This window comes from Mus musculus, chromosome 11 (assembly GCF_000001635.26).
Source record: "Mus musculus strain C57BL/6J chromosome 11, GRCm38.p6 C57BL/6J".
Classification (NCBI taxonomy): Eukaryota; Metazoa; Chordata; class Mammalia; order Rodentia; family Muridae; genus Mus; species Mus musculus.
In genome coordinates this window covers 87,591,859-87,616,311 of record NC_000077.6, presented here as the reverse complement: position 1 = coordinate 87,616,311, position 24,453 = coordinate 87,591,859, and the positions used below count along the sequence as shown (strand labels likewise).

Genomic DNA, 24,453 nt, shown 5'->3' with positions numbered 1-24,453 from the left:
CCCAACAAAGCAGCACTAATATAGAGATTTTATTTGAACTGTATTGAGTTTTTACAGCACATTGCATGTTTGTCACAACGCAACTGCACAGTTTGGATTTTTGGCCACATCATGTCACTTACACCCACAACAGCTCTAAAAGGATGCACACATCTGAGCCAGAAGCCCAGAGTCTCTCTCCAAGGCCATGCAATCTGTTCACTGATGGGACAGTCCCTCAAAACAGTCACACAAAGTAGACAGATACAGTCTCCCCGAATGTCCCCAATCCCCCTGAAAACAGAGTGAAGTGCAATGAAAACTGGTAATTAAAAAGCCACTTATGACTGGCAGTAACATTTAATGATTGAGAAAATGCTTAAAATAATTTTATGTATCAGAGACAAATAGTTTATCACTCTTTCATTGATCTTAGGAATTTCTCAGACACACACACACAAAAAAAAAATCTCCATTCTTCAGCTCCATTAAAATGAAAAAAAAAAAAATGTGCTAGGCTGACCTAAATATGCCAAAACTTTTTAGGTTACATCCATGGCAAGTATAAAAGGAGCACAGAGGCTTCGCTGTGGAACTGAAGAAAAGGTCGGAGAAAGGACTCCTATTCTAAATGCAGGTTCTGGTTAGTCTGGAATGAAAAAAAATGTTTTCTTGAAAGCAACGTGACAGTAGCAGTTGAGAAAGACAACGGCTGCAGTTTTAACACAGAGTGAGCATCACATTAATGCGCTAAGGAAAGTGTAGCTAGGAAGTCCTATAAGCCAAGGAGACTGTATCTGTCCCAACCACAGTACATGGCTATGTTACTGTATCTTTTGGTTAAGTGCCACTGGTACATAGTAAGATGAAAAACAAAATCTAAATAAAACAAAACAAAGTGTTTGGTCCAAATGGACACATCCTCACTCCCAATTTTGGTATCAAGGCTTTCTTCCTTCTGTTTGGGTTCCATTGTTAAGTGCACAGAAATAGACAGCAGCATTTGTACTGAAACCCTCACATACCAAGTAGCATATGCTAGGAGGTAAAAACCAAATGCTATATTCTACCCTCAAGGTGTCAAGTGTTCAGGATAAGAAGCAGTGTGACCCAGAGGAGGCAGCGGCCAAGGGAAAGACAACATGGGGGAAGTGGGCAGTGGAACAACAAAATCCTTTATTTTCATGCCAGGAGAGATCAAGGTGTAGCTTCCATTTTAGCACCAGGACAACTAGGAAAAGTCAGGTGCAAAGGGTAGGGCACAATCAGCAGAATTTCACAAGGATAATCTTGCTTTTCCCTTCTCATTCTTCACAGTGCGTCCCTCAAAAGCAGCCACTGCATAACAGTGGCAACTGCCTTCACAGCCCAGAATAACTGGTTCTCACAAGACTAAGCATTACCAGAGTTCTTCTGTTTCCAAGTGTCTTAATCCTCAAAACTGTCCCTCTGAAACTGAATGTTCACTGATGCTAGCCACTGAGCCTGATGAAAAATGCATCCAAGCCTCTATCTGCCATACCAGTCTTTGAACCAAACTCCACAGAAGACAGTGCTAATCAACTAGAGGGAGTGCCTCTAAAGACTGAGCCTTCATGCACAGACACAGAGCACAGAGGTACAGAAGAGAGTTCAACTCAAATAGGATGGGAATTCCTATCTCATATACTATGATCTGCTCTCTTCAAGGTAGAGGAGAGATGGGTCTCACTATCACTTGGAGTTTGGTTATAAGTAAGCCTTTCTATTGCTGTTTGGGCACTGTGCACCAGGCAGTATTTATGAATCATCTTGGGACCTCCAGGAGATAGAAGCTGGAGTCACCAACTCAGTGTGAAGCTTCCAGACTCTGGGTCTAGGTCAGGACCATCACCCCAAAGTGAGGGTCTCTCCAGTAGAAAAAGCTCCTGCCAAATTCAAATTCCTCTGCTCCGGTCACATGGTACCAAGGAGGATTTCTCAAGACGGTATCTTTGAGCTCTGTGTTCATGAGCCATACCAAGGAACCTTCCAGACTACACCTGAAGCAGATCCTCCCTTCAAATCTGCTAAAAATGGACAGATCATTTCCTCTGGCATTCAACTGGAAGCCGTAGCAATGGGTTTCTTCAGATGTTGGCTCATGAGTTCCCTGGCACGAGATACTTGAATGTGTTCATAACATGAGTTACAGACGAGAACTGGGTCATAGAGTTGCTGATCAGGAATGGGCAGCTTAAGGTGGCAGCATCCAGCACAAAATACGTTCCCACAATTTCTGCCAAAGGACAGAGAGGGAGGAGCTCGTCAGAAATATCCATACTTTGAGAATGAATAATAGTCTAAACGGGTATCCATGAATAAATAAAAGTGTTGGATATAAACAAAAATACTAAGATAGCTCCATTTTCAAATTAATTTAGCTCTATACAAGAACCCTACACATTATGAGTAACAACGAGATATGCAACAAAACAAAAAAACTTGTCTTACCTGCAATGATGTCTTCGTTTGGCCAACCAGAATTCACAGTCACAGTTAAAGCAGTGGGATGCCATATGGTCTGGAACCCAGCGAGTCACCTACCAGAAGGCACAAAGGAAAAGTCTAGGTCCACGTCCAAAGAGGAGAACAACACTGCAATCCGGAAAGTAGCCCAAAGGAAACTGGCAAGGATGGATTTTACGATTGGTGACTACTTGCCTAAAAGGATAGTACTTATCTGGGGGGAAGAGTTCAGGCCACAGTAATTCATCTCTGAGAAATATAACCCACTAGCTTGCATGAAGTACCCACTATACATCTGCCTACACATACATACCTCAGTCTCCTTCTTATCAACGGGTTCCCAGCTTGCTTCTGAAAGGCAGTCTTCACTGTGATCAGAGCCAAAGTCTTCAGTGTCACTGCCATCTGACTCCTTTAAACACGTCTGCAGTGTAGGCAAAGACACCCACGTTACTCCCCTCATTACTTGCTGTTCACTGTATTTCTTGTTACATCCTAGATAAATGTTGGCAAACTATGGCCCAGAAGCCAAATCTACCCTGTTTTCCTAAAATCAAGTTTTACTGGAACATGGCCATAGTCATTCATTCATTTATATATTCTCTCTGGCTGCTTTTGTGTCACAAGGGCCACACAATAGTTGTCTTACAGGCAGTCCAGCCCACACAACCTAAAAATGCTTACCCTCTGGCCTTTACAAAATTTGGTTGAGTATTTAAAGCATCACCTGAATACTATGAAGCTGTTAGTCCTGTCTACTCTATCAGCAATGAGAGTAATTGAATGGATGGAAGGGAAGTATCTATGCAGATAGCAAGGGGCAAGATGGCGCCTAGAAGCTCCCTGAAGATTGCAATGCCAGAATCTAAAACAGCTAGGACAGTAAAGCCTAGATGGCCCTCATTATCCCTCACCTGGATTGTTTTAAAACATCCCAACCAAGCCAGGAATAGGGACAAACACCTTTATTCCCAACACTTGGGAGGCAGAGGCATGCAGATAGATCTCTGTGAGACTGAGACCAGCCTGGTGTACAGAGAGTTACAGAGGAAGCCCGTCTCATAAATAAATAAATGAATGAATGAAAGTCCTAGCCGGCCGCCTAATCTGGGTCTCACTTGACTCATCAAGCTGATCCTCCATCAGCTCTCGTGGCTCCCTCTCATTTATACTACCTATCTCCCTTACAATCCCAGCACAAAATGGACACGCCATGTATACACACCATGCCCACCTCCCCCACACACCCCTTTGTTAAGCAATGTCACTGGAGCACCTACAGCCTCCATGCTTCTAAAAATGCTATTTCCTTCTTACTGTCTACCTGGCCAAATATCACACAATCTTCAGCATTCAGCTTAAGCATTATCTTCTCTGGAGAGCTTTCTACTTGCCTTGCCTGATCCCAACACTCAGACAAATCACTATGGTTACCCGTCTTTTCATTGTGATGGGGGCGCCGAACTCAGTGGCACACAGAAAGTACTCAGCAAGTGCTAACAGACAGGTGGGCGTTGGTGAATACTTACAAAGTCATCCTCATAGTCCATGGGGGGTTCTGCTGGAGGGGCACAGCAATGACGAATGTCTAGCCTCATCTGAAGCTCTCGAACCTGTCGCCGTAGCTGTTCCACCTCTTGCCTGTACCCTGCTTCGATCTGCCGTAACCTGTGTTGGATCACATCCGTGGGAAAGGGGAGTCCATCATCATCCAGGTAGAGAGGAGGCACTGGGGAAGGGCAGCTCAGAAGAGAAGGCTTTGTGCTGGAGACTTGCTTCGGATGACTGGAAAACCACATCCGGTTGTTCTTCCCTCCTGGGCCTGTGCAGTGTCCATTGGAATGACTAGAACAGACAGGAGATTTCATCCCTTCTCTCTGAGCCCACTGGCCCCCAAGGCAGGGCCCTGCAGCTCGAATATGCTTATTGCTCGGCCTCTTGCTACAACAGCCATAAGCAAGCAGGCGCCGAGGAGTGGTCTCTCCGCTTGGGAATGAAGTCATCATCCCTTGGAAGCTGTCCCAGTTTGACCCTAAAAATGAGAACTCACTGATCTGGCTCTGAGAAATTGGCTTTCGGGCCAACTCCAATGGCATTTTTCCAAAGCGAGGATTTTCCAACAGCTGCCCATTCTTACTTCCTCTCTTGCCAGCATCCTCCTTCTTGTAGATCAGATCCGGCACAGAGCTAGGCTGTTCCTGGTGGGAGATACTTGCCGTAGAACCAGGGGGATCTTGGCTGAGGAGGTCAGTATTTGGCTCTGGAGTTTGGCTGGCCACACTTGGTGGGTTGCAAAGGCTGCCCTGACTGTGATCTGGAGTGCACCTTGAGGGCGAGATCTGCATGGAGTCTAGGTGGGGCTGTTGGGGAGTACCTGTTAGGGGGTCCTGGGGAGGCTCAGGAAAATCACAGGCTCCACCACACTTGCTAGAGACACTGCAGAGTGAGCTGACAGCTTCCTTCTCTAGAAACTGTTCAGGTGGCTTCCCTAAGCCATCAGAAGTCCTACCCTGCTCCTCTTGGGCTGAAGGGTCCGGGGCCAGTGCTTCAGTTTCTTCCAGGACCTTGATGTCAGAGGTGTTGCTCTTCATTTCCCAGGACACAGAAGTATTAAGCAACTTATAACTAAGAGAACAACTTTTATGACCCTTGAAAGGTTTATTGCTCAAGTACTCTTTCTGGCTACTGGGCAGAGGAGGAGGAAGGCCCATTTCTCCCACAGTCAGCTGTGGGCTTCCAACTCCAGAGTCTATGACTGTCTCTGCTCCTTCAGGACTGCTGTGCCAGGGCTCCAGGCTGCCTCTGACCTCCTGAGAGTGGTTATTCAGGTTAGGGTCGCTGGAAGTACGAGTGAGGGGGCTGCTTGTATCACAGGCAGAGAGCAGATCATCCATGGATCTGGTTTTAGGTAACCTGGAATGACAGACAGAGAGCCTCCAGGTCAGGAAAAGGGAACAATTTCCAAGGTACACATTTAGGTCATCAAAGCAGTATCAAAATTGATGTTGATAAGACATCTAATATTACAAATAACTGAAGTTCACCGGGAGTCTACTCTGCACAAAGGATAAGACATACTCATCTTCCAGAATGCTTAGCTGTCCCCAGTTCCTATAAGTTGTCAACCTATAAAAGTCTCCCAGGCCCATCCCAAACACGTTGACGGCTTCAGGTGCCTGCAATGCTGATGCACCTCCCTATGTAAAATCTGTGCTGGATTTGAATCTGGGGCTTGTGTATACAAAACACATGCTCTACCACTAAGCTACACCCCTAATCCTGCTGAGGAGCCTACATCCACTACTGTAGCCAGAGCCACACCTGAACCTCAGACCACTTTCTGTCACAGTCAAAGACTACAGGTTTTTGGCCTTCATAGTGATTAACTACCAGGAAATGCATGATTTAACCTCTCAGGTATTTTGTCATCACCTCTACAGATGTTAATGTTATACCTTATAGAGATGTCGGAAGGTTAGACAGCTAACCACAAACTTATCAAGAAGGCATGACTTGATATACATTTTTTTAGACTTAGTAGCAGTGTGTCCCTCCATCTCTCAGAACCCTGTGGAAACTTCTAGTAAACATCACTCAAGAAACTTAAGAAGCACTCCTAGTCACCAAATGGGTGGCAAGCATTTTCACGAATGGTTATCCTGATTATTACTGCAGTACAAAATCTTTAGAGCAATAAAAACCTAGGAGAATTGTCCAGGAAATAAGAGACACTTCACTGGCTTCTTCTCAGGTGGCTTTACTCAGCCCTCACAGAAAGTCCTCCACACGCCATGTTACAACATAGCTTACTCTAAGTACTCACTGTAATTTTTTTTTTTTTTTTTTTTTTTTGTGAGACAGGGTTTCTCTGTATAGCCCTGGCTGTCCTGGAACTCACTTTATAGACCAGGCTGGCCTCGAACTCAGAAATCAGAGGCCTGCCTCTGCCTCCCAAGTGCTGGGATTAAAGGCATGCGCCACCACTGCCGGGCTGTTTTTTGTTTTGTTTTGTTTTGTTTTTTAAAGATTTATTTATTTTATATATGTGAGTTCACTGTAGCTGTCTTCAGACACACCAGAACAGAGCATCAGAACCCATTACAGATGGTTGTGAGCCACTGTGTGGTTGCTGAGAATTGAACTCAGGACCTTTGGAAGAGCAGTCAGTGCTCTTAACCATTGGGCCATCTCTCCAGCCCCCACTTTTGTCATTTATTATAGTATATATAATATTTTTATATTTGCTTTTACTTTTGTGATCAATTTTATGTGTGTGCAGGCGAACACGTGTGCATATGTTGACACTGGCAGTTTTCCTCAGTCACTTTCCAACTTATTTGAAACAAGATCTCTCACTGAGCCTGAAGCTTGCCAACTTGGCTAGATTGGCCAGCCAGCCGGCCTCAGGGATCTCCTGTCTTTGCCTCCCCAGAGCCAGGATTACAAGCACAAGGCACGAGTCTCTGCATTTGGCATTTTACACGAAACTAGAGATCCAGTTCACAGTCAGGTCGGAAATCTCTCCTTTGGAACTTTCCTTTCCAACGTAACTTCTCTAAGCCTTGCTTTCCTCATTTGTGGGAGAAAAGTTAAAAGTACCTATATCTTAGAGCCAGAGTAAGGGTTGAACAAATAATCCCTACCAAAGTGTTTCTCTCCCTCTACCAAAGTGCCTTGAGGTCAGGCCTATGTCTCATTTGAATACCCAAACCCAACATAGAAGGAGGCCAGTGATAGAAGGAATGAAGGAATAAGCTTGAAGACCATGTCAGGTTTGCACTGGTAGGATGCCAACTGAATAGACCAGGTCAGTAAAGCTCAACAGTTGGCAAACAACAGACCTGGCTTCCAAGGTCCATTCAAAACCTGTTAACTGAGAATGGTTAAGAGGAAGGCCTAAATAACTGTAGTCCCTCTGTCCACCGTTTTTTTCTTGGCAGAGCTGGTGATTGAACCCAGTCTCATGCATATGATCACTACTGACTGACCTACACCCTCAGTCCAGCCCCGAATACGTTTAAAAAGTTACAACTGACTTAGTCTTCTCTTGCTTTGTTTTTTATTACAGGAACTTTCAACTATATAGAAGAATGTGACTCCCATGCACCCTTTGAAATCCAAACAGTGTGTCAACCTTCATAGCTCATTCCTATGTGCACCAAAGATTTAACCAATAAGGATGGAAGAGACAATAATGCTGGAGGACTTTAGAAAAAGTGGGCTAAGCCAGCCCACATGGCCAGGGAAGGCTACATAGAAAGCACTGACCCTGAACTGAGTATAAAACCATTTGTTGGACTTTTAATAGAAAAGGAGAGACAGGAGGATGATCCTTTTAGTCTGGGAAAAGGTATAACCAACGGAAGTCAAGCCAGCTGTCACAGAAACATTTAAAGTCTTTCCATCAGTGAGTCCTCTAGATCCAACCTTCTCCATTTGGCTGCCTTGTACTACACCTCTACTCTGCTATCATGTGATACTTCAATACCATTCTCCCTGTATCTCTTCTTTCTCTGCAAACTGGCTTATCTTCTCAGCTTCTCCTTGGCTACTGATGGTATGAATATTCTGGATTTTAAACTTTAAGACATGTGAGCCTGTCTTTGGCTCTGAAGAGACTTTGGCTACTCTGCATTCTGCACTTTTAGTCTCCAACTTTCAACCAACCCCAGAGTCTACTGAAAATGTCTCTACTATACTTCTGAATATATTCCTCTTTTCCAGGAACTTTCTATAAATAAATTACACACTAGCAGAGGTGGCTAGTCCCTATGCCTCTACCCAGCTCAGTGGTAAATTCTCCAGATTTCCATTACTAATAGGCCATAATCTCTTCCTATGCTATCTTATTACTGACAACTGAATCAAAATGCAGTTGTAGTGATGTTTCAGTGGTTGTGAACACTTCAAAAGACTTCAGTTTGGTTCCCAGATTTGATCCCTTCTTCTGATCTCCCTTAGCACCAGACACATACGTGACACATAGACATACATGTAGGTAAAACATCCATACACATAAAATAAAAATAAATCTTAAAATACATACATACACACACACACACACACAAAGTAAGCTCTGCACTATATTGTCTACAGCCTGCAATAACTTGTTTCTTCCTATTCCCTTTTGATGTGCTTTGACTTTAATCTGACTAGAAGTGCCGAAGATCCAAAGTCTCTTCAGAGTCAAAGACAGGTTCACACATCTTAAAGTTTAAAATCCAGAATATTCATACCATCAGTAGCCAAGGGAAAGCTGAGAAGACAAGGCAGAGGCAGGTAGACCTGTGAGTCCTAGTCTCAAAACAACAAATCCTTCTCACCCTCTACTAGCTCCAGAGTTATTTTTGCTTGTTTTGTTTTCTTCAAAACTATCTTTTGCTGGGGCAGTGGTGGCGCATTTAATCCCAGCACTCAGGAGGCAGAGGCAGGTGGATTTCTGAGTTCAAGCCCAGCCTGGTCTACAGAGTGAGTTCCAGGACAGCTAGGGCTGTAAGAGAAACCCTGTCTCGAAAACAAAAACAAAAACAACCCTAAAAACCTATCTTTCATACATCTGTTTCTTTGGTCCTTTCTCCCATAAAACGTTTAATACACTCATAATTATCTTCATTCCAAGCATTTATGTATCCACTTGAATATTTGCTCAAATGCTTCTTAGGGCCCAGTGTGGTGGTGCATACCTGTAATCCTGGCATTTGAGAGCCTAAAGCAAAAGCATCAGAAGTTCCAGGTCATCGTCAGCTACACAGAAGACCTTGTCCCAAAACAAAACCCCATCTGGGACACAGAAACAGCCATGGTTCCTATACTGGTCCTTCAAAAAAAATGTCCTATATAAATCAACCCCAAACAATCCTTTAAAAGATTCTTTATAGTTTAAAGAAAAGGAAAACCCCTGAGATGTATCCCATGACAATGGCCTTGGCTCAAAAGAGCCTAAAATCAAATTTTTCAGATGGATGAGTTCTTTGTTATACTTTATAATATTCAGTCAGTAGATTTTACTTTAACTTCAAACACTTCAGCTAATAATCAAGTATCAAAATGTGCACTATTCGGGATTTGGAGCATGCCTGTAACTGCAGTATTTAGAAGACTGATTTAGAAGACTCATGAGTTTAAGGCCAGTCACAATGAACAGTGACAGAGTGAGACTGTCTCAAATAAAATATACTACACATCCTTTGAACAGAGCACTTTTGTCTCCAGAAATTAAAAATTCTGGCAGAAACGCAAGCACAATATAATAAACAGCATACATTCTACAGCCCCAAGTGGAACTGTGCACTTAAATTGGCTTAGATAGCAAACAGTATGGAGCTTTTACCATAGCTTACTCACATGCAGATGCTCACTAAAATATTCCCTGCAACAGTCTTGAAATGATCAAAACAGGCAGAAAGGAACCCAAATGATACTTAACCTCTGACTACCCTGCAGCCAGCCATAGAGACAATGAAGAAGGGCTAGGGATGTACTGAGTGTGGGACATTTGCCTTGTATACACAAAGTTTGATTTCTGGCATTTTCAAAGATAATATATATAAAGAAGGAAATAAAATCAACATGGGATCTTTTGTTATGGAATAACAGCCTGACACAAAAAGAGGACTTGCAGAGCAGTATGCAAAACACTGGGGAGTTGTTTTTAAAAACAAAGGTGCCATAACGGCAGGGCTAAGGCAGGAGAACCTGCACCTGAGGGCTCGAGGTACTCATGATGCTTCTAGAGAGAGACATCTGCACACACCTACCAGTGTTAGCAGTACACATCTGTGAGGAAAAGAACCAGGAGGAAGATTTCATTTTCTTTTATAACGCTGGACTTTATTTTGTTCTTGTTTTTGATTTCTGGTTTTTTAAGACAGGATTTCTCTGTGTAGCCCTGGCTGTCCTGGAACTCACTCTGTAGACCAGGCTGGCTTCGAACTCAGAAATCCACCTGCCTCTGACTCCCAAATGCTGGGATTAAAGGCGTGCGCCACCACTGCCTGGCATGCTTGACTTTATTTTAAAAAAAGTAACATGGATTACTGGTGTAATTCAATTCACCAAGTCTCTTCCCCCAAATATTCAGTCAGAAGTGAACTTGACAGCCTACTTTAGATCTGGCCTTTTACTGACAGAGAAAAGTCTATCCCCTGCTGGGACCGGCTTCTAGAAGTTGCTGCAGGATAGAGCCAAGGTGGTTCCTGAGAATGGTTTCCCTAAGCTGTGTGAACAAATCCCCAGCATCCCTTTCTCTCCCGTTCTCCCTCTCCTTTGTAGTGTGCCACACCAGGTGACATCAGCACCAAAGACAACTTAGTGAAACCTTGAAAACAGTGCATTCCAGTCTAACCCCGAGGCTAGCTCCTCAAGTGATTCAAGAAGTTGTTTCTAAAAAGCTCATTAAAACAGAATAAGGGCCAGTGAGATGGCTCAGTGGGAAAAGGTGCTTGTCACCAAGCCTAAGGACCAGAGTTCAATCCCCAAACCCCACACTGGGTGGAAAGAGAGAACCAACTCCTGGCAGTTTTCCTGAGCTCTACATGTACGCTGTGGCCTGTGCAAGCACACAAGCACACACACACCACACACACCAATAAATAAATGTAAACAAATAGGTAAATAATCTTGAGGTGAAATAGAATAGGAAGCAATTATTGCTTTCCTTGTGGAGAGGGGGAAACCAAGGGGTTTTTTTTCTCACCTGTCCAGAGAACGACCAGAAAATTCCTGGCTCTGAGCCACTGGGGAAAGGTAAAGATCCATATTTTCCTCTCCAAGGGTGCATGGAGATGACGCAGGCAGATAAACAGCTGTCCAGAGGTGCAGGGCCCGGACATGACACACAGGATGCAGGACCTAGGGAAGCAGCCAGATGTTATTATTTTAGGGGAGCCCTTGGTTCATTTCTTTCCTTAAACATTTGGCTAGACATTCTTTCACTGGCTCAGCCTCCTCTCCCTATAGGATTTCCAGCAGGAAAAGGGCTCGCTCGGCCTTACCACGTCTGAACCAGGTGTATAGAGGAAGTTATGAAAGTTCTTGTTGCCAGCTCGCAGGAGTGCCCACACAGAGCACGTCCGTTTATAGATGTTGCGCTTCTCTCGCTCGCAGGGGTTGTTGGCCAGGAATGTGCCGTAGAGACACGAGTATGTGTGCTGCACCAGCTTTACCTAGGAAGCCCAGACAAGCGTGAACCTGAGGCCTTCAGGACACGATTCTCCAACCCTGCCACAGGCCTCAGGACTTACCAGAAATGCTTCATTGAACTCAAACAGGCAGGGGAACTGCTTAAGCAGCTGATGCACGGAATCAAGCCACTGGAGGAACACAGGACACTGTTCATTTTGGTCCTCTGCATTTTCCTGATGGCCACAGCGGTCTCCAAACTTGTGTCCGAAATCCAGCCAATCAGACTCCACTAACACTTGGAAGCCCTGTAGAAAGACCAGTCTAAGCACAAGGCAGCTCTGGAAAGGTTTGGGTCCAGCTTTCTAAGAGAATGTCCAAAGGTGGGAGCTGGCAGCTGTAAACACGTTAAGTCTAAGCCTGGAAGAGGCAAAAAGGCACCGTGTCCTCTACTGAAGCATTCCCTAGACACTTCCAGAGAGCCTGACGCCACCCGTCTTCCCTCATTTCTGTTGTTCTTTAAAACTAATCCCCTCTTAGTACCTCCAGAGTCCTGTAATATGGATCCAGTAGTATTTTGGCCAGGGCTACAATCTGTGGTGTACGGTCCCAGCCGTCAGAGCAGTGTACCAGCACAGGCCGGCCTTCCCGATCTACCGTATTGGCTACCAACACAGCTGCTTTTAGCATCACTGACAAGTGCTGCAGCCATTTGGTACTCTCCAGTGCCGACAACCAGCTGTGCAAGAACAGAGAGAAATGGAATCACTAAGGGTTCTAGGGCTACCACATGTCTCTGCCTCCTCAGCCAGCTCTACCCAACAAAAGCCCCAGTAAGGGCTGAAACCAAGAATTTAACTCATGGCCTTTCTGCCAAGAAATATTTGGCTAAAAGGTAGGGGAATGAGACAGAGAGGTAAGAGCTTCTTAGAATCAAAAGAGGAACTGGGAAGGGAGGCATCACATGTGTAGTTAGCCATGGTTCTCCCAGTTCTCTATTCTCTTTGGTAGGACAATGATCTAGAAAAAAAAATCTAATGGCCTATGACCATGTCAAAGCGCCGCTCAAGGAGTGGAAGTGTTCCTGGACATGGTGCACTGCACCCAACTGTGCTCAGACACTGAAGTCCCCAATCTTCCCATCTCCCCTTCAAATCCTCTATGGATGCGTAGTACTGGCTAAGGCACAGCAGTGGAAGGCATGGGATATCTAAGAGAACACCTACTTGCTGGGATCTGGCATCTGGCTACACACAGCCCGGAGGTACTGGAAGCTATTCCGGATGGCGTGGATGTTGGCCATTCCCATAAACAAGACCTCACAGTTCGGATAGTATTCTGCAGACAGGAGGAAAGGGGAGTATACAGACATGCCCCAGAAACAGCCACTCAGGACAAGAACAACCCCAGTGGACAAGAGAGCTTCCCTGGCCGGACAGAACACTCCAGGACAGCAACACAGACTCCTAATCACCCTTTCACCTCTGGATACTCAAGCAGGAACTGTAATGTCCACGGCAGCAGCACGAGGGACAACAATAGAAATGCTCAACAACTGGTGGCTGCTCTGGGCCAACAATCTTCTCTGAGAGCTAACTACTCTGACAGCCTTTCAAGGCGTGAATCATCCTCATTTTACAGATGAGAAAGTAAAATTTAGGAGGGAACTTCTACTTCATAACCATGGCTCCTAAGTGACAGAACCCTGGATCCATGTAGGTTTATTTGCCTCTTTCAAATATCCAAGCTGCCCTCAATCTCCTCCTGACCAAAGCTGCCTCAGAACCCTGAGCGACTGCAGACACTAGTCACAATACCTTCACATTCACAGCCTCCACCCTTGGCCCGGTTAGCCACGGCTGCTGTGTAGGACCGTGCATCCAGGATCAGCAGTTTCTGTGGGGCTGCTGTGCTCTCCACCCCAGAGCATGCAGTCAGAGAAGAATCTAAACACAGAGCAGGAAGAAGTCTCAGAGCCAGCCATCCGCTCTGTGGTGGCCTAGCCTTGGGGCGCTCAGACCTCCACCTCCCAAAAGGCAAGAGCCCTCGCTGTTTTGTCATCTTTCCCCATAGTTTCACTGGGCCCTATCACTGGGGGCACTAGCACCACCCACGCCTTACCGAAATCTGTGTCACATGCCTCACTGGCATCATTAGTCCCAGTGCTGAGGGAGCCCCCACTGGCCCTTGTCCCTGGGTCTAAGGCGCAGGCTTTGGCAATGGACGTGACGAGGTATTCATCATCAGCATTGCGCCAGCCCCACCAGCTGATCTCAGGCTGGCTGCAGCGAGCAATGGCAGCCCCGTTGCGCAGGTGTCTGACAAAACAGAAGGAACCATAATGCCCTTGGTATTCAAGCCTCCAGAAGCCTACTGCAGAGACCTCATGGGGCCAGAACAAGGTCTCCAGAGCCAACAAGGGCTACCAGCATATCCAGGTCATAAAAATAGCAATCCAAAGCCTTAACATCTCTAGCACACTTTATAGTTTTTGAAGTGCTATGACACACACATTCTTTGTGAAATGGCTCCTATACTCCCGTTGTGACCTTGGCTCATCAGATCTGCACAGTACCTGCTCCAATATGCACCAAGAGACCGAGTCAAGAGCGTGAACCATACTAACCCTCATGGTTACTACCTGTCTCAGTTTGGGTAGCCTTTGTTTAGCTCTGGCTGGCCCGGAGCACTCTAGGTAGACCAGGCTAGCTTCAAATTCAGAGATCCCCCTGCCTCTGCCTCCAGAGTGCTGGGACTGAAAGTGTGCATCACCACATTCGGCTTATTTACTGACATTCTTACACAGGAATTGGCCAACTTTCCACTAAAAAAAAAAACAGCCTAAATTTCTAGCTTTGTAAGTCACTACCAATCTATGCCATGTATTAATAAATAGCCCTAACAGAATACACTGATACACACCTATAACTCCAGCACCCAAGAGGCAAGAGAATGGCTAGTAGGCCTAGTGAGACCTTTACTCCATCCAATAGGGTATAGGCCTGATTTGGTCCTCAGGCCAGCTTCCCAACCTCTTAGTAAATGCAGTATTTTACACACACACACACACACACACACACACACACACACACACACACACGCACACACACTCATACACACAACCAAAAACAACAGACAAAAAACCAATTTCACTAAAGCTTTATCTCTGAGATTAAAAATCTGAGATTGTGCATAAGGTTTTTTTTTTTTTATCATTTGCTTTTAGGTGCATCAGTGTTCTGCACAGACATGTATATGTGTACCACATGTGTGCCGGTGTATCAGTGTTCTGCATAGACATGTATATGTGCACCACTTGTGTGCCAGCGGAGGCCACAGAGGAGGGTCAGATCTCCTGGCGTTACAGATGGTTGATCTGCTGTCAATACCAGGAACTGAACCCAGGTCCTCTGCAAAAGCAGCAAGCCCTCTTAAGCAGTGAACCATCTCTCTGGCCCGAAGGTTCTTATTTTAGAATAATTCCTGTCACTTGCCTGCTAGGCACCATCCCTCTCCACTGACTGCCTCCTATTTCCCATCCACAGTGCCTCACCTGTATACCACAACAGGGATGCGTTTCCAAGAGCGGAAAGAAGCCACGTTCTCCAGCTCTTTATCTGTGATCCACACAGGAACCAGCAGCTTCTGGGGGTAACTAGGGCACAGCCTGAGAAAAGATGGGGGAGGGTGTCCTGATCTTAATATGGAGTACCAATCCTAGGAGATGGCTTTGAGACAACAGGGACAATTTGAGCCCTCCTCCCTCATGGACCCAGAAGCTAGACATGCTACATTTCATTCAAACATAAAGTCTGAGTATGGACTATGTTTCACACCCAAGCCCTGCACCCTCACTTGTAATTGCTGTTGATATGCGAGACTCTCCAGACATTCTGCAGGTCAAAACCCATCCTTGCGAGCTCTGCCTCCTGTCGACATCGGATGTGCTCTCCTGCAACACAGTCCCCAGCCTGTCAGCTTCCCACACCACCGACATCCAGGGGTAAAGGAGGAGGGGACTGTGGGCTAACAAGCAGATTCCCCAAGAGGCCTGGCCTCACCTGGCTGGCACAGGTGGGTATGCTGGTCCTCCTCGGTCAGCCCCAGGCACCACGCATGGTAGGCAAAGGCAAAGAGATCCTCGGGCTTGGCAGGTCTCGCTGTGGCCCGGCTTAGCCTTGAGAGCCACTCTTGGCACTGCTTGAAAGTAGAGAAGTGGCACCTGCCAGGCAAGAAGCCACAGGCTTGGATGAGGCAAGGGATTGACAGGCCATGGGGTCAAGAGTAAACAACACAGCCCCAAAAAGGCTACCAAAGAAAGGAAACTGCAAAGCATGAGGTAAGGAAGTGACTCTGGGGGGAGGGGAGGAGACATCAACACCTAAGAGTTGTCTCTTGTGACAATTCTCATGGCCACCCTACCAGCCAGTGCTAATACCTCCTATGAGGCACAAGTCCTGCTCCCAGCAATCTTACTCCCTTGTTTTTTCCTCCTTAGCCACACCCTACTGATGTTTTAAAGACAGTTTCAGTCCCACCTCTTCCTTGAAGCCTTTCTTGGCTTTCTAGGTCTCTCCTCTCTCGACTCCCAATGTGCCTGGAGTACGGAGGAGGCGGCTCTGGGCAGCACACGTGTGCCTTAATAACTCGACTTTAGTTTTCCCAAAGGAAAAGAGCAAAGGGATTATCCCAGTCTGCCAAAGACCTCAGCACACAGCAGGCTCTCGCCTGAGCGTCCTTCCAAGTACTGCCCGGTCCTCCCAGTACTTCTCTCTCATAGCCAATTTATAGCAAATGCTGGCTGCACCCAGAATCTGGACTGGCCCCAGGCATGGTGCCATGGCCTCTCACCTGAGCTAACCACAGCAGCTTCTTAACCAGCTACTCAGCCTCAGCCTTGGCTTTTGTCCCCATTTTCTTCTACTTGGGTCCAAGGTGACAGCCAGCGTGGCCCATAAAGCATTAACCACATCACATCACTGCTGTGCTCAAACCCTCCAGAGATTCCTTAGATCCCTCCAAGCCAACGCTAACTCCGGCCACTGCGAGCCCTGCCCCCTGCTCTCGTGACTCACATCCCACTCCCCGCACTCAGATGCACTCCTCCCAGCCACGTGAGCATCTTGCCAGTCTTCTGATCTGCAGGCAGGGGTCACACCCACTTCAGAACCTTTGCACTCACCTTGCCCTTCGGCATACCTTTCCCTCAGATACCTGCTCAGTCACTTTCCTCAGAGCCTGACTCCAATCACCCTTTATCTACAAGGCTTTCTGCGGTCAGCTGTTTAAAGCTAGAAGCTGCAAAACTTTTCTTGGTTTTACTTTCCATTTTAGGATTGTAAGTATTTCACTTACTCATTGTTAGAGCCTCCCCACTGGAATATAAGCTCCTTAAGGCAGGAAGTTTTGTCTGTGAGTTCTTGGATATATCTGCAGTACATACACTGTGTGGTACAGACTGCTCAACAAACTTACACTACTTAAGTGAGAGCGCTGTGCGACAACGCTGTGCCTACCACGAACCTAGTGCTCGCACTCATTACCTCAAGCAGTCAGTCCTCACAACGGCTCCATCCCCATTTTATTTCAAGTCAAGACAGAATGGGTTAGCCAATTGACCTTCTGACTAAGAACGGGGAAGTGAGTTGTCACCTTTTCCTCCAGTGGGGAACAGAAAGTGGAGTCGATCCTCTTACTCCAAGGGTAGCGTGCAACAGAGAGGTCTGTCTGTCTGCACAAGGCGAGGGTCAGAGACCATGAACGAGACCCGCTGTGCTCACCTCACCACTTTGGAGTCCTTGCAGGCAATGTGCAACTGAAACATATCACGGCTTTCCACACTGTCAATCATCCGGAGGGGCACCTGCAGTGGAAGAGCAAAGTGAGGCCAGGTGCCCCCAGCCTGGAAGGTGACACAGCAGTGAGAGGAGGGAGGTCAGCACTTGCTGGCGGTCTGCTAGGGCCTCAGCACTTGCTGACAGTCTGTTAGGGCCTGGGGACCAGGCCGGGTGCTGCCAGAATGTCACCAGTTAATACCATAAGAATCCTGAAGGCAGGTGATTTTATTCCATAAGGAGGACATCATCACTTGGCCAAGGTGACACAGAGTGACAATGCAAGAAAAGGGGCCACATCTGCCCGGCTCCAAAGTCTATCTTCTTCTAATAAAGAATGCCAGTGTGGCTCAGGGGTTAAGAGCACGTGCTGCTCTTGCAGAGGATCTAGGTTTAGTTCCCAGCACCTACACAGTTGTTCACAACTTCTTGTAACTCCAGGTTAGTCATCTGGTCTCCTCAGGTCTAGGCGTGTACATGGTACACACACAGACTGACACTAACAAATAAACATAAAATAAGAAAAAAGCAGCTAGGGCTGGCAAGATGGCTCAGCGGTTAAGAGCACTGACTGGCTCTTCCTGAGTTCAAATCCCAACAACCACATGGTGGTTCACAACCACCTGTAATGAGACCTGATGCCCTCTTCTGGGGTATCTGAAGACAGCTATCGTGTACTTATTTATAATAAAAAATAAATCTTTGGGCCAGAAGGAGCAGGGACTGAGCAAGCGGGTTGACCAGAGCGAGCAGAGGTCCTAAGGTCCTAAAAATTCAATTTCCAACAACCACATGAAGGCTCACAACCATCTATTCAGCTACAGTGTACCCATATATTAAAAAAGAAAAAAAAAATAAAGAATAAAGAAGTTAGGCAGTGGTGAGACACATCTTTGATCCCAGCACTGGGAAGACAGAGGCAGGCAGATCTCTGAGTTCGAGGCCAGCCTGGTCTACAGGGGGAGTTCCAGGACAGCCAGGGTACACAGAGAGACAGATAAACCTGTACATAGAGAAATGAGCTAAGAAGTAGCAAGGCCAATGGGAAGGAAATCCCATCTCTTTGGGAAGACATACTTTGGTAAGGCACTGGAACAACGCCACCTTGAAGCAGATGGGGACTCTGAGTCTGGTGTGAAGAAAACAAGACGAGAACTTACGTTGATGACAGAGTCTTTGAACTTGATGTGCAGCCGGTAGTTAGAGATGGCAATGAGGGCATCGGTTGCCCGGCCCAGGAATTCCACTCCCTCACCCTGCAGCACTGTGAAGGGTACCTGTAAAGGTAAGAGAAACTCTCAGCCCACAGTCCAGGCTCTCCCTTGTTGTTCTCAGCAGCCCTGCTCTATAGCAGCCCTGAGGAAAGGGAGATGATGCAGGATAGTCAAGTCAGGACACTGGTCATCTGCTGTGCAGGAAAACTGCCTCTCCCCTTCCCTGAGGCCAAAGGCTCCAATAACACAGACTGACAAATACAGGAGCCCACCCCCTTCACAGGCCCAGGAGGAGGAAGCCAGGGCTCTGGTAGATCCTCTAAAGATTTAAAAGTCTGGAACACAAACTGGGCAGGAAGCCCCTCCCACCATGAGCCTCCTGTTCTCCTTACCTGAAGATTCTCCTCCTCCTTCACCAGTTCCTTGGGGGGGAACAGATCCTTGGCTTGGATGTACTCCAGGCTGGGGGGGCCCTCCTCACCCTGCAGGGAGGCCATAACCTTGAGTTTGCCACCCCACCTGGCTCCTAAGGCTCATTCACTTTGCTCCTCTACCAACAAACCTACAGACACCTTCCTTTGTTTTAAAGGAGACCTGACTTGGCTGGAGGAGGAGTAGAATAAAGTGGTACTCAGGGAAACGTGAACTAAGCCAAGGAGGAACAGAGAATCTGTACCGCTTAAACAGACTTCTCCTTTGAACCAAAATTGCAAAAACCGTGAGGAAGGGAGGGAATTAAGAAAGCCTCCTACCAGAATAAGACTGGTAGGGTTGGGAGAGGCACCTGAGGCACAGGAGCCAGCTGAGGTAGCTGGCTAGAGAGAAAGAAAACAGGCCCCTCCAGCCACTCAAGCATCAACCTGGTGGGTGGAGACAAAGAGGAGGAGGTTGGGGGGATTCAGTCCCATGCCTCTAGAGGGCCTTTGTGAATGCCTTCAAAAAGGAAGCCTGTGTTTTGGAGCTGAGCTGATCTTCCCATTGGGCTCTCGATATGGACAAGCCCCCACTACCTGCCAAGCAACCTGCCCCGCCTGCTGATCTGAGGGGAATTCCTAAGGAATACCCATAGCTAGCTGAAGTCACTCTGCTCCTAAACACCAAGGGAGAAGAAAAGAGGGAATCCACACTCAGGGAGGAAGCAGGAGACCCAAGGACAGCCAGGGGAGAGAAGAGGCCTGGCAGACACCTACGGGGGGGGGGGGGGGGGGGGCACGACATCTGAGAGGACAGATGGGGAAGCTGGGAAGGAGCATTAGCCAGGGGAGGAGGGGAAGACTGGGGATGATTCAGAGATACAGAATCCTGCAGAGGCAGGGAAGATGGAGAAAAGAGACTGTCTGGGGGACAGTCAAGGAGAAAAGACTGGTATGTCAGGTGAACGATGGAGTATGTGAGGGGGAGGGGACTGGAGACCTAGAGACAGCTCACAAACATCTAAGCTTCTCGTTCAGTTCAGCCCCGTAACATCCCACACAGCCTACCAGGCACATCCTACATCCCCAAGCAAGGATGAGGCGGGTGGGACCAAGATGGAGAGGAGGTAATGGGATGTACCCCTGCAGGGCGGGGCCTGGAAATCTGCAGTCAAGGGCAGTGGCTGCAGAGCCAGAAAGAATCACAGAATTTTCATTCCCAGTACCCGCTTTCCTGAAGCAATTCAGAGAAAAGAGCTAACCCGTATCCCCTGTCCCTAAGGTTTGAGGTCGTGTCGGGGTCTTTGGGCGGGGCTGTGGGTACAGCATGCGTTGGGTGCTCCCCCCACCCCCGCCCCAGGCCCTGGCAGGACAGGCCTGGCACTTACGAAGCAGCTAAGCATGGAGCAGGAGACGCGGGCGGTCAGGCTCATGGTCACGGGCTGTCTGGACCAGCGCACATGTCCCCGGAGCCGCTGCGCTGCCCGCCAGCCCCGGGCACCCGCTGCATCCCGGCTGCGGGGCCCGCCTGATGCAGCCACGGCCAGAAGCAAGCGCCCTGGCGCCAGGACCCAGCCTCTGCTCCCGCGCGCCTCTCCCCTCCTCTCCACAATGGAGCGGGCTCGGCTCCGCCCTCTGGCAAGAGCGAAGGGAGGGGAGCTCAGCGACAGGAGAGCCCAGGACTCCGCCGAGGAGGTGGAGGCGAAGGCGGAGGCAGAGAGGCTCCTCCCGCCCCGCCCGCCGCCCTGGCTCCGCCCTCCCCGCAACCTGGGCAGCGGGGGAGACAACCACCACCACCACCACCACCTCTCCAGGGAACTCTAGGGACATTCTAGAGTGGGACGAGGGCCCGCCCCAGGACTGCTCAGAAAGAAGAAGCGAGTCCGCCCACACCTTTTCATTTCCCATCTTTCCAGGTGTGCTACCCTACACCCTGCTTGTCGCACAGTTCCCACACCCTCTTCCCTTTTCCCAGAGCACTCTACGCTTGCTGCAGATCCTAAGATGGAGCTCTCCCCACGTTCTTTACAGCCCCAAGCCTGCCTTCTTTCCCTCCGAAACCACGGCCCAGCACGCTCTATTCACTGCCTCCCTGCTTACACTAACCTCCGTTTGTCCTCTTAAAAAGACTATTGGTCTAGTCTTATCGTAGTGGACATGCCACACTTCTCTAAGGGAAACCCTTGGACTTTGTATCTTACCATCCTCACGAACCCTCCTTAGTTCCATCTCTCCCTTGATTCCCAACCACAGATAAGAAAATCCTTTGGAAGAACTTCTTAGTCTAAGAGAAGAACTGATTATGGGTCACTGAAGCTATAGAAAGCTACAACGAAAACAACAACAAAACTCAAACCCCAGGAGTAGAGCAATGAATAGTGTTGGGTAGAGAGCCAAGGCATAAGCAGTTCGTGATAAGCAAGCGGCTTGGTGTCTCCAAAAGTAACAGAAAGCTTACTACAAACTCTTACACTTCCTGTACCTGGTAACCTCACAAACCAGGGCTTTTGTTTGGGGGGACTTGGGATGAATTTTTAATTACGTACTTACAATAATGGCCAGCAGTGGCAAGCATGACCCTAACTCTCCAAGAATAAAGCTGGAGCGCATTTCACGGGTGAGACTGTAGGCTTAGAGAGAAACGGTGCAGTTCTCCTAAGTGGTGGTGCTACGATGAAAGGAGACTCAGTGCGAAGTGCACAGCGTTCTCAGTGCACCACCGAGTTGGAATAGGGGATGAGCTATCAGTCCAAGGGGGCAGGCTCAGCAGTAGGCTCTCTGGAAAGAGCAGGGGCTAATGCACACATCACAGAGAGAACCAGGAGAGGAGGGACTTCACCACTGGCTGAATTCATTAACCTGTGACCCCTGGAAGGAACTGAAGAGATACAAAGGCTAGGTCCTGCCTGGAAAGGGCTTCAGTCTCCTTCATCATAACGGCTGAGCCCTAGCTCTCCCACCAGGACGGAGAGGACCCACCGTCAGAAGGCTGGCCAGGTAGATACTCAGTCAGCTGTCACCTGCAGTGGCTTAATAGACTGCAACACCTGGGAGCTGGAAAAGGCCTACAATTTGGGTGGAATCACTCCTGGGACAGCACCAACAATATATTCATGAGACTCACTGGGAGTTCAGGGATCTTATTTAAACACAAAACCAAAAAACCATGGAGTCTTTTCTGGAACTCACTACATAAGACTTGGCTGACGTCACTGAGAATCACCTTTCTCTGTCCCCAACTGATGTGATTAGAAGCCTGTGCCACCACGCCCTGAAGTTCAGGAATCTCAGATAAGAAAGACTTGTTTTCTTAAACCAGAATATGCATAGTTTTAACCGGGGATCCAAGTAAGAGGCGATATAGCGGTTTGTTAGAAGGGACGGCCTAACACCGAGAAAAACTACAAGCTGCTGAGCCCAGTGCTATATAGTGCCCGATATATATTTTTTTCAATCCTAAGAAACCATAAGCTAGATACATAGCTCAGTGTTAGAGTACTTGCCTATCATGTACAAGGCCCCACACTGCATTCACCTGCAATCTTAACACTTAGGAGATGGAGGGAGAAAGAGGGATTGCCCACAAGTTCAAGGCTGGCATGGGCTACATGTCTAGTACCAGGCTAACCAAAACTCTACAGCAAGAACCTGTCTCAAAACAACACTGCCCATCCAAAAAAAAAAAAAAAAAAAAGCATCAGGGCAAATGAGCCTGTTTAGGAAGTGAACAGAGTAACCAGGGGCACTAGGGCCAAGAGAGGTGGGGCAGCTTCCCTGAGTCAGACTGGAGGATGAGACACACAGTGGTATGAGGGAAAAGGAGCTACTCACCATTCTACCTTGGCGAGGGTCCTGGCTGCCTGCTCCTGCTCGTCACTAAAGGAGACAGAACACAAGAGGAAAGTGCACGGTCATTAACATCACCATAGAATCAACGATTGTCACACGGGTCTACCCCTGAACTTCTCTGCAACTCATTTTCCTCCACCACAGAGGATCCGGCGTCTCAAAAAGTCACCACACCAGTCAGGCAATGGAAGAAGCAACAAGTGACCCTGCCCGGTGAGAATTCCACCACAAAAGTTCCTGAGCAAGGCTAAGTATCATCCTAGCTTACTCAGCAGAACTCAAACGTTCTGATCCCCACACCCAGCAGTAGAGCACTCCAAACCCTGCTCTCTACAAAAGAGAAGAAATTCCAACTCTGAAGAGACAAAGACTGCCCAACTGGGACTCACTTTTGGCCCTGGTAGGGGCATGAATCCACAGGGCAGTTCGGCCAGTCTCTGAGTCTAGGAGTAGCACCCACCTGACCTGTTACTGGGGGCAGAGTCCAGAGCAGAGGACAAGAGGGAGAGGACCACAACCTGTGATAAAAGAGCAGCAGGGTTGGCCCGGTCCTGCTGAGCATACTTGAGACCAAGTAGGTGAAGGTTTGAGGGAGGAGGCCACACAACAGGAGCAGAATTAGGCCAGTCCGGCCTGGGAGACAACATCTGTCAAATGGGTCGAATTAACAAGGATTTCAAGTTAAGGCCTCCTGGGCCCACTTAGGGAGCCAGGTCTGAATTTCACCGACACTCCTTCATGTTTGGTATGCTCGAGGGGTGTGCAGCAGAGCCCCATAGGAGGCTACGGCGATTAAAGCCTCCATTGTGATCCTACCAACCTTCCCTCCCTCACGGGGGAGCCCGCAAGCGGCCAGCCGGAGGTGCTGCCTCACGGCTCCCTGGCTCGCGGCCTGAGAAACAGAGAGAGGAAGGGAGCGACAAGGACCAGGCCTAGGAGGCCCAGGGTTCTCACAGTTAGGGACTCTGGTCTTAGGGTGGGGGGTGGGGGAGGATGGGCTAAGCAGCCAGGAGATCCAGGTGCCCAGGTTTTAGGGGCGGGGCCAAGGCCTCGGAGGCGGAGCCCCAAATGACAGAGGGCGGGACTCAAGAGAGCCGGCGAGGGCCGGGCAGGACTTGGTCGTTGTGGTTCCCAGGCTGGCAGTGCACGGGGTACAGTGACTCACCCAGGCGGCGTCCGCCCGACCCTCCAAAGCCGCGCTCTCACCACTTCCGTCTCCCGCAGCTGCTGAGGCCGCGCAGCTCGAACCCCACCACGGTCCCTTGTCCCCAACCAATCGTATCTCTAGCCTCTACCCGCCCTGGCCAATAGCCACGCGAAGTCCCGCCCTGCCTCACCACGCAGCCGCCGCCCTCACTCTCCACGCTGCTCACTGGTCCAGTGGGCAGACGCCCTCTCAGCTTGTAACCTATCCGGCACCCGGAGACCAGACAGTACCCGGAGGGAGGAGGCTTGGCGCCAGAGAGCAGACACGACCAATAGGAAATCACAGCGCGTCCCTCTGGCAGCCAATGGGAGAGGAGTAAGAGGGGTCGCAGCCTAGGGCTCCGGGGACAG

The 24,453-nt window shown here is 48.3% G+C and overlaps 1 protein-coding gene across 8 annotated transcripts; it reads right to left on the bottom strand.

Annotated features, from left to right (window-relative positions):
* Nucleotides 1-9: 9 nt before the first annotated feature.
* On the bottom strand, nt 10-24,358 carry Mtmr4 (myotubularin related protein 4). Of its 8 annotated transcripts, none has more exons than XM_006532384.4 (20): nt 24,062-24,169; nt 23,286-23,414; nt 22,879-22,923; nt 19,027-19,116; nt 18,581-18,697; nt 17,367-17,449; nt 15,648-15,808; nt 15,442-15,538; nt 15,140-15,253; nt 13,708-13,904; nt 13,404-13,532; nt 12,813-12,924; nt 12,130-12,325; nt 11,709-11,894; nt 11,460-11,630; nt 11,162-11,316; nt 3,996-5,379; nt 2,780-2,890; nt 2,452-2,540; nt 10-2,236 (listed from the first exon to the last, which is right to left on the bottom strand). In XM_006532384.4, exons 3-20 carry the CDS (start codon nt 22,879-22,881, stop codon nt 2,059-2,061), a joined length of 3,573 nt encoding a protein of 1,190 aa, XP_006532447.1. In that variant the 5' UTR covers nt 22,882-22,923; nt 23,286-23,414; nt 24,062-24,169; the 3' UTR covers nt 10-2,058. The 8 variants fall into 8 exon arrangements, with proteins under 8 accessions (XP_006532447.1, XP_006532448.1, XP_030101476.1 ...); XM_006532385.4 differs by having other exon boundaries at nt 23,357-23,414; XM_030245616.1 differs by lacking the exons at nt 23,286-23,414; nt 24,062-24,169 and adding an exon at nt 24,234-24,358.
* Between the last annotated feature and the right edge of the window lie 95 nt (nt 24,359-24,453).

Coding starts and splice junctions, on each gene's coding strand:
- Mtmr4 (XM_006532383.3), bottom strand. CDS start 20,480: ATGAGCCTGACCGCCCGCGTCTCCTGCTCCATGCTTAGCTGCTTC. Junction 17,450..18,580: donor TCAAAGACTCTGTCATCAAC/GTAAGTTCTCGT, acceptor CTTCCACTGCAG/GTGCCCCTCCGGATGATTGA. Junction 15,809..17,366: donor AAGGACTCCAAAGTGGTGAG/GTGAGCACAGCG, acceptor CTTGCCTGGCAG/GTGCCACTTCTCTACTTTCA.